We start from the raw sequence: 10,339 nt of genomic DNA, 5'->3' as shown, positions 1-10,339 counted from the left end.
AAATACAAAAAGCCGGGCATCATGGCACATGCCTGTAATCCCAGCTACTCGGGAGGCTGAGGCAGGAGAATTGCTTGAACCCAGCAGGCGGAGCTTGTGACGAATCGAGATCGTGCCACTGCACTCCAGCCTGGGTGACAGAGCGAGACTCCGTCTCAAAAAACATTAATGAAATAGAATAAAATAAAATAATAAAATAAAATGGAAATGGAGAATGGATTCGCTGGAGTGGGAGACAACTGAAGCAGTGGGTAAACCAACTGGGAGCCCCCGACAGTCATCCAGCCAAAATACCACATGGACTTGGCCAGCTCGATGAAGATGGGGTAAAGCCGGTTGATTTCAGACCTGCTCTAGAGGGAGAGACAAACTGGGTGAGGAGATTAGAGAAAGAAGAAACAGGGACATGCTTAAATTGTTGGAGTTAGGCTGGGAAAAGATGGCTGGCGGCCCCTGAGAACAGAGAACCCAAGTTCTCTTTGGGTCCTGTTAAGTTTGAAATTGATGAGGAAGCAGGAACAGGGAATACATACCCGTCCTTTAAATAAAAACGTTAGCTCTTCTCCCTGCCTCCTCGCTGTGCCTAGCGGAAGTGACGCAAGCTGCACCGGAAGTGATGCGAGGCGAAGTGATGCGAGGCGTAACGGTAGTGACGTGAAGCGTAGCGGAAGTGACTGCGGCCGAGGTGTCGTGCTGTGACGAAGGAAGATGGCATTGTAAACGCTAGAACGGGGTTCTGCCTACCCCGAGACCGCTGCTGTTCGGAGACCTGCAGGTGAATGCCCCATCACCATGTCTGACCAGGAGGCAAAACCTTCAACTGAGGATTTGGGGGATGATAAGATAAAAGATGAAGATATTAAACTCAGGGTTATTGGACAGGATAGCAGTGAGATTCACTTCAAAGTGAAAATGACAACACCTCTCAAGAAACTCAAGGAATCGTACTGTCAGAGACAGGGCGTTCCAGTGAATTCCCTCAGGTTTCTCTTTGAAGGTCAGAGAATTGCTGATAATCATACTCCAGAAGAACTGGGAATGGAGGAAGAAATTGTGATTGAAGTTTATCAGGAACAAACCGGGGGTCATTCAACAGTTTAGACATTCTTTTTTTTTTTTCTTTTCCTTCAATCCTTTTTTATTTTTAAAATAGTTCGTTTGTAACGTGGTATTTCAAACGGAATTGAAAACAGGCACTCTATCTCTTTAAAACATCTGGTAATTTGAATTCTAGTTCTCATTCATTATTGTTTGTTTTCATTATGCTGATTTCTGGTGATCAAGGCTCAGTCCTCTTCATATTGCCCTCTCCTTTTATAAAAATTACGTGTGCACAGAGAGGCCACCTTTTTCGGGACTGTACATTTTCAGATGACAAGATCGACCAATGCAAGTGTTCATAATGACTTTCCAGTTGGCCCTGATGTTCAACCATGTGATTGTTTCACTCCTGGACTATGACTTTTGGTGGGAGATGGAAGTTTTTTTAGAGAACTGAGCTGTGGAAAAATGACTTCTCCTTAACAACTTGAAGCTGTTTTTAAAATTTGAGGGTCTGGACCAAAAGAAAAGGAGCATCAGATTTTTTTTTCTTAATCTTGTCAAAAGATCCCAGAAAAGTTCTAATTTTCATTAGCAATAAAGATATACATGCAGAAATGAATACAACAGAATGCTGCTCTTTTTTATTCGTACTTTTTGGCCTGAGATACCGGGTTTTAAATGGACATTGACTACACCAGCTTCATTAAAATAAACAATATTTGTAAAACTCGTAAAAGAAAAAAGTATTACCTAGATACAGAGTAGTGGAAAAATCAGGAGTGTCCAGCTTGATGGGTTTTCCCAAAGGGACACCCATCGAAAGTTCCTCTGCACACCCTTCTGTCACTTCCCCACTACAGTAGTTAAGAGTAACTACTGCCCTAGTCTTAAGCAATAAACAAGTTTTATTGGCGTTTTTAAACCTATGATCAGAGGTAAGTGAGGGCATTTGCCCAGAATTTCTCAAAAAATTACCTCAGTTGAGACCAGATGCGGTGGTTCACCCTGTGATCCCAGCACTTTGGGAGGCCGAGGTGGGTGGATCACGAGGTCAGGAGATCGAGACCATCCTGGCTAACATGGTGAAACCCCGTCTCTACTAAAAATACAAAAATTAGCCGGGCATGGTGGTGTGTGCCTGTAATCCCAGTTACTTGGGAGGCTGAGACAGGAGAATCACTTGAACCGAGGAGCAGAGGTTGCAGTGAACTGAGATGGCACCACTGCACTCCTGCCTAGATGACAGAGCAAGACCCGGTCTCAAAAAAAAAAAAATTGCCTCAGTTGGCTGGGCGCTGTGGCTCATGCCAGTAATCCCATCGCTGTGGGAGGAGCCTTTGAGGCCAGGAGTTTGAGACCAGCCTGGGCAACTTAGTGAAACTCTGTCTCTACAAAAAATTTTAAAAATTAGCCGGCCATGCTGGTCCATGCCTGTAGTTCCAGTTATTTGGGAGACTAAAGTGGGAAAATTGGTTGAGCACAGGAAGTTGAGGCTGCAGTGAGCTAGGATTGCACCACTGCACTCTAACCTGGGCAAGAATGAAACCCTGTCACTTACACAAAAAAAGAAAAGTGGGGGGAGGGTGTGAAATAAACCTGTGTTTTTGTTTTCGTTTTTGTTTTCCTTTTAGATTGAATAAGAAGGTTTTGTTTCGTTGTTTGGCATGGAGGGGGTGCGTGTTTGTCCTTATCCTCCTTCCCATGGTGAGGCACTGATGCAGAGTGTGTGTGGCGTCTCCCCTAGCCCCTTGGCTGGCAGAGAGCCTCACGTCCCACCTACTTTTTCTTGCCTCACAGTCACAAGAGCATCAAACCACAGCAACAGGTATAACTGCAAACCTGCAAAGCCTACTCCTCTCAGTAGCAAGTTCCCTCCTGCCCATCCCTTCCCTTTTGAGGTTTTTTTTCTGGTCCAATCCCAACAGACAGCTCTTCTTAAGGAATCATCAGTTTATAGCTTTTGCAGTGTTCATTTAAATGTTTTAATGCATATACAGCCAACCTCATTCTATTCCAAAAATTCATTTCTCCTTTCTCTCTCTATCTCTCTCTCTCTCTTTTTCTCTCTCTCTCTCTTCCTCCCTCCCTCTCCCTGCTCCTGTGATTATTTTTTTTGGAAATAATTCCACTCACTTTCTGCCTCCATAAACCTCTGACTCCAGCAGATGGAACAAGGCTGCTATTCCAAGTCAACGGAATCAACGGGCCAGCTACAAGTGGGAGGCAAGTGATACGCACTGCAGTTTCACCCTAGTAGGTGATGTTGTGGCAACACCCACAGAACAAAAGTTTCACCTTTTTCATGTATTTTTACTTCTCAGGAGGCCTTAGTGGTACAGTCTTTTAATTAGAGAACTGTTTTCCCCTCCTTGACTCTGCACACATGTTTTCTATATAATATTAAACAGTAACCTGTGAGTCTCCCACATCCTGGTATGCTCTGGATCACAGACCACATTTTTAAAACACACACACACACACACACACACCACGACCAAAATCTGTACCGGCTGACTGCTGGCAAAGTAAAAAACCACATTAAATTTGGCTCGCTTGCTTGCTTGCTTTTTCTTTCTTCTTTCTTTCTTTCTTTTTAACAGCTTGATTGAGACATGATTTACTTATCATAATATTCATCCATTTCAAGTGTGCAATTCCGTATGTTTTAAAATTTTTTTACAGAGTTGTGTATTGGCTATTTCTTCTTGGAAACAGGGCCACTGGGGAAGCTCTTGACCCCAAGGCCCGTCTCCCCACTTTGAAAACGGACCAGTAAATAGCAGAGAGCAAATTCTGGTTCACCCCCAAAATAGCTTTTACTCATTTCATTGTGCCATTAACAGCTTACTTCCTGTGTTTTGATTCTGAGCTGTTCAGAAGCCACATTGCTTAGTTTTTACACCATCAAGAGATTTCTTTTGTGTTAGAGGTGTTTTTTGTTTGTTAGTGGTTTATTTGGAGTCTTCAGCTCCTGCTTTATCTGCTGGGCTAATTAGAGAGATTTGAAATGAACCTTTGTGGCATGACAGACTGTACAGAAATATTTGGTATTCAGAGCTAAGCTTAAACATTCATGGCATTCTTACTTGTGAAACTAGTGGAAAGGAAGAGACTTAGAAATATAAGTAGGGCACCGAGGCCTAGAACCTTTCCCTAATATTGAACTCTTATTATATAATTTGGCTTTAACTCTGTGAGTCTCATTTTCTCATCTGAAGAACAGGAATTAAAATAACCACTTCAGGAGATTAGCCTGAGGATCCCATTCATGTGAAAGCACCTAGAACAAAATCAATTTAAACAAAAAAACTATCAATATTCATTGAATATGAATCTCGAAGAACTTAACTAGTGGTGTAAGAATTCTGTTTGTCAGGGTGCATTGATAAAAGCACAGTGCCTTCTGTTAAATGAGGATGTACTAGTTTAGTTATTCACTCAATGAATAGGTCATTACTTGCTGTGTGCCAGGCACTAGGGAGGGAATAGGGGACAGGCAGGCAGACAGGTGGAGGCGATGTTCATGACATGGTTGTGCAAATAAATAAGGATAAATTGTGCAAGGGTTTTTACAGAACCTTCTAGGATGTGCATGTGTGTGTATCTTTAAAGCAATTTAAGAGAATGTGTATTTTGTTGATAAATTTATGCCTATAGGCATAGAAAAATTTTTCTAGAACAACCCATGAGAAATTAGTTACAGGGGTTTTATTTTTATGAAAGGAACTAGAAAAGTACATAGGGGAACATCTTCCACTTTTTATTCTGTACCTTTCTATAAAATTTTAAGTTTCTAACTCTAAACTTTTTTTTTTTTTTTTTTTGAGACAATGTCTCACTCACTCTATCACCCAGGCTGGAGTGCAGTGACCCAATCTTGGCTCACTGCAACCTCCGCCTCCCAGATTCAATCAATTCTCCTGCCTCAGCCTCCTGAGTAGCTAGGATTACAGGCATGTGCCACCACGTCTGGCAAATTTTTGTATTTTTAATAGAGACAAGGTTTCACCATGGTTGGCCAGGCTGGTGATCTGCCTGCCTCAGCCTCCCAAAGTGCTGGGATTACAGGCATGAGCAGCCGCAGCCTAAACTCATGTTTTTATTATTTGTTTATTTGTTTAAGTGTCGCTAGGCCTTCTCTGATCAGTAGGCTGAAAGGCCATTTTTTATTTTTCTTAAACTTTTCTCTACTGAAAACAAGACCTGTTATTTAAGATGGATAAATGATTAACTCTTGGAAATATAAATTGTCGTGTTAAGCCATTTAAACATTAAACATAATATTATTATACCTAAAAAGACAAAGGTCATTTGCCAGAGCGTAAGAATTCATCAACCTACACCAAACTGTTTCTAGCCTGCTCTTGCCTACAAAGTTTGCCCAGACGATAATACTTCTATTCAATAGATATCTACTCAATGCCTACGGTATAACAGGCATCCTTCTGGGTATTGGTTGATAAAACAAAGCCCTCAGTGAGTCACAGCCTGGATTCTAGTTGGATAAGCTAGACAATAAATAAGTCAAACAAATATATAATAATTGCTATGAAGAGTGAGCAGGGGAGATGGAGGGTGCTTTTTGTTTATTATACACAATACATTTTGGAGTTGCATTCACTACAAATAGAACAGTCAGGAGACCCGTCTGAAGAGATACCATCTCAGCAGAGGCTTGCATGAAGGAAGGAAGGAAGGTGTGAGCCCTGCAAAGGAAAAACGGTTCCTGGCCAGAAGGAGCTGAAAAGACCCTGAAACAGGAGAGCTTAAAACCAGTCAAGCAGAGTGCTGAGCTCAGGACTGTTTGTGATGCTATTCTGTCCACCTGTGCTATTGCTCAGGACAGCTCATAATTCAAAACTTATTTTTTAAAAAGTAAACATGAAACACTCATTACTATTATTACCTTTATGATTGTAGGACTTGGATTATGTGGTTCTGGGCATTGCTTCTCTTTTTTAGATATATAATAAAACAGTTCATGTAAACTATACCTACTAAAGGAGCAAAGATGTATCTTATATGCCAAAAAGAATTTAACTTTTATAGCCATATTTATTTACAGTCACTACAATAATTTTTTAATCTATTATCCTAACAAAACCTCATAAAATATACTTTTTAAATGATTGCAGTACATGCCTGTTTTCATTCATTGCAAATTAAGTAAGTAAATGTTACTTCAAGGTCATGAGGAAAAATACTCAGAGACAAGCACAAAAGGACAGTGAGACACGTTGTTTTCAGCCTGCTCTAAGGTGCCCACCAGTAGGAGGAGCACTGTGGTAGGTGAGTAAAACCACACACTATTTCAAAAGCAAACACAAAAGCCCAGCCCTTGGTTCAGTGCGCTCAGCTTCCCAACTGTGTGGCTTGGGATGCCTTCCCACGGAGGCCCTCACCTGAAAATCAAGGGCTAGCTATTCAGTGATCTCGGAGTCCCTTGATGCATTCTTTCCCTTTCCTTTTGTCTATTTTCAGTTCTAACTCTATGAATTCTGACTAAAGGTACTATTTTGTAACCAGTTGTTTTCATTACAACTGGCTGAGCATTAAACTAACCTCTTCTTTTCTCAAGCAGGAGTCTGTGGGCAAGTGGTTCTAAAGTAGTATTTCCCAACCAGAAGTGATCCCCCCACCTCCCTTTCTTGGAGACTCTGGCAACGTTGACACTTTACATATATATATATGTATATATATATATACTTTTTTGGGGGGGGACAAGGTATCACTCTGTTGCCCAGGCTGAAGTGCAGTCATAGCTCACTGCAGCCTCGACCTCCCCAGGTTCAGGTCATCCTCCTGCCTCAGCCTCCTGAGTAGCTGAGACCACAGGCACACATCACCACTCCCAGCTAATTTTTTTGTAGAGACAGGGTTTTGCCATATTGCTTAGGCTGCATACTTATATATAATATGTATACTATATCATATATAAAATTATATAGTGTATATTCTACATGTTATATAATATAAGATATATAATATAGTATGTAATATGCTGTATCATATATACATAATAGATCATATATTATATATCATATAGTGTATAATATAAAAGTGTATATACTACTATAATAGTATACATTATATATTATTGTATGACATATAGTATATGTGATTATATATGATCTATATCATATGCTATATTCTATATATGTATAATTATATTGTATATAAATTTATACATTATATAATATATAACATTTATTTTAGGGGTGTGTGTGTGTGTGTGTGTGTATATATATTTTAGAGGCAATGTCTTCCTACATTACCCAGGCTTAACTAGAGCTCCTGAGCTTAAAGGAACCTCCTGCCTCAGCCATCTGAGTAGCTGGGGCTACAGATGAACCCACTGTGCCCAGCTCTCAATTTTCACATTTTTTATTTTCATGACTGTAGAGGGAACAGCTACTGTCACCAGATACTGGTGAGCACCCTACACTATCCGGGACAGCTGCCAACAAATAAAGAGTGCTCTAGGCCGGGCGCGGTGGCTCAAGCCTGTAATCCCAGCACTTTGGGAGGCCGAGACGGGCGGATCACGAGGTCAGGAGATCGAGACCATCCTGGCTAACACTGTGAAACCCCGTCTCTACTAAAAAAATACAAAAAATTAGCCGGGCGAGATGGCGGGCGCCTGTAGTCCCAGCTACTCGGGAGGCTGAGGCGAGAGAATGGCGTAAGCCCGGGAGGCGGAGCTTGCAATGAGCTGAGATCCGGCCACTGCACTCCAGCCTGGGCGACAGAGCGAGACTCCGTCTCAAAAAAAAAAAAAAAAAGAGTGCTCTAATCCAAAATATCATTAGCGCCAAGGATGAGAATCTTGAATATAGAGAAATTGGGAAAAATGATGAGGGGAAAAGTGGGGGACCCTTATTTACTGATGATGTCCATGGGGTATTTCCCAAGTAAGAAACAGCAGACAACTTTTGCTTCGATTGATGGTGATTCTCTTCTGTTGATTGCTGTTTATTTTTTCTGAAGACTTGGGTGTGTGACATAAGTAACCCCATGGTAGCCCAGGGCACAATGGGATAAATGAAAAATGGAAGACAGGTTCAAACATGCAGTTTGACTGCAAGAGTAACCTTTCTGTTCTGAGAGTTGAAAAAGTGTTCAGATCCTTGGTGTACTTTATCAGCAGAACGTTCATCTGCATATGGCATTCAGAAGCAAACTAAACTTTTTTTTTTCCCCTGAGTCTTTTGTTTCCAAATCAATGGGAAACAAAGGATATCCCTGCTCCATTCAGGCAGTTTCAATGATTCTCAAATCAACGTGGGAGCAGTCGTTGGGCCATTTAAAATATACAGTGATAAAAAAAAAAAGCATACTTATTAACCTTATAAACATTCTATGAAAGTACAAGGGGAACCTTTATAAAGAATACCCAAGTGTTCTCTTTATGGAATAGCCCTTTGTACTTTGAAATGTTCATGTCTATAAAATAGAATTGGACGGACGAGCCTAGGATAATGCAATTTCCATGTCTTCTAGTCATTGTTCTGTTAAAACATTATTTTTCAGCGTCTTAACACTCAGAAGATTAAGTTACCTCACTCCAAGATCAGTTCCACTTTTAAAAAGCACTTTCGACCCATATTTAACCAACCGTCAGAGAGGATTCAAAAGAGGGCTAATTGAGCACTGAGTGTTTGAAGCATTCAAATCATGGCCCAGGTTTCTTCTTGAAAACACCAACAGCGCAGCCTGGCAGGAAGCAGGGATTAGACAAGAGAAACTTGCCTTCCAAACTGGAAGAAAAACTTTCAATAAGAAAGCGTGAAGTTTGAAATCACTGCAGGTTGTATTATTCATCTTTCAAACTGCCTGCAGCCTTTTTGGATGTCATTTTTCTCCTCTTACCCCAGCTCTGAGCTGCCACTGTAATTCACCAAGAAACCCACTTTAGCAAGAATGACCCACCCTTCAGAGGAAAGTAGCCGCCCTTAGCCTGGTTCTCTTTATCACTCTATTCTGTCCCCACTCTATGTGCACTCTATCAATTCGTTCTATCTACATGTTTTGCAATTCCCTCTGGTATTCCAAGGCCAACGAAACCACAGCCTCCAGTAAGAGTGCTAAACCCCAATAGATTCACTGCTAAGCTGTGTTTTTAACCCTTTTCACCCACCAATTTCAATGTTCTCTTTAATAGGTGAGCTATGGCAGACCTCAACAGAATCAAGTTATGGGAGGACAAGCTGGAAAACCTCACAGAGGGTAATTCATGAAGAAGAGAGAAGCCTGGGTGTTTTTCATCTAAATTCTTGTCCTAATCTCCCTTACCAACCCCAACAAATACAAGCAGCAGGAAACTAACAGTGATCATCAATAATCTAATAACCTCAGCCAGCCTCAAGTTCTGTTTTTGTTTTCCTTAAAACAAACAAAACAAAAATAAGCATTCTGCCCAGAATCAGAGAGAGAGAGAGAGAGAGAGAGAGAGAGAGAGAAACCTATCTCCTAAAATCCCAGAAGTTTGCTGCCAGTGATTCAGTACATACCTGACCAAAAAAAAAAAAAAAAAAAATGTTGCTTAACTGGTTTGGTTGTTTCGGCTGGCTACTACCAAGAGAAGTAAACAGAACCTTATCATTTTAGTTAAGTCTGGCTTGAGCATTATTTTCAAGTAAATATTTATAATTTCAATGCTATTCCATTGCTACCACTGCTGTCTTTGGATTGGACCGACTGAAACATTGTCTTGGATTAGCCTGACTCCATAGCAACAGGCCAGGAGAGGCTGCACCCTCACTGCGTGTCCTTTCTGTGGCTGGAGAGGAGAGAAGGAGGTATTTGGTGACACTCGCCATCAGGACTTTGCAGCTCTCTTGCCAGATAGCAGCTGAATTGAGGAATATCCTTCCTTTGCCATTTGGGCTCCAGTCGATCAGGATTTTTGCTGATCACTTTGCACATCTCAATGAATTTGACACACGGGCATTTTTTCTTTCTCTCTCTTCATTCAGGAAGTGGAGAGCTGAGCCCTGAGATTCTTTCTGCTCCGATGATATAAACAAATTGTAGAGGAAGTCAAGTCAAACTTTCCCTTGCTTCTTTTGTTCTCCCAACTAGCAATTCAGAAAACAGAGCCAACTTTTCTTGGATGCCTTTTAAAGATTGCTCTTTAACTGGAAAGGCAGAAACTCTCTTGCTTTATTTTGTATCTGTAAAAACAAAGATTCTCCTAAACATATTTTGTTTTCAGAAAAGCAGAAATGCCCTAGAAGCTAAAAAAAAAAAAAAAAAACTGTTTTCTGAGACTTTTCAAACCAAATTGCTCCTTTGT

General features: G+C 40.9%; 1 protein-coding gene across 1 annotated transcript; it reads left to right on the top strand.

The window, feature by feature from the left end:
* The first annotated feature begins 536 nt into the window (after positions 1-536).
* LOC117068946 (small ubiquitin-related modifier 5) lies at positions 537-1,722 on the top strand. Its single transcript, XM_033186775.1, has one exon. The coding sequence runs from the start codon at positions 793-795 to the stop codon at positions 1,099-1,101; it is 309 nt and encodes a 102-aa protein (XP_033042666.1). The 5' UTR covers positions 537-792; the 3' UTR covers positions 1,102-1,722.
* The last annotated feature ends 8,617 nt before the right edge of the window (positions 1,723-10,339 follow it).

The sequence above is a fragment of the Trachypithecus francoisi genome, unplaced genomic scaffold (assembly GCF_009764315.1).
Source record: "Trachypithecus francoisi isolate TF-2019V2 unplaced genomic scaffold, Tfra_2.0 Lachesis_group21, whole genome shotgun sequence".
Taxonomy (NCBI): Eukaryota; Metazoa; Chordata; class Mammalia; order Primates; family Cercopithecidae; genus Trachypithecus; species Trachypithecus francoisi.
The sequence above is the reverse complement of the archived record's forward strand: the minus strand, read 5'-3'. Positions and strand labels throughout refer to the sequence as shown.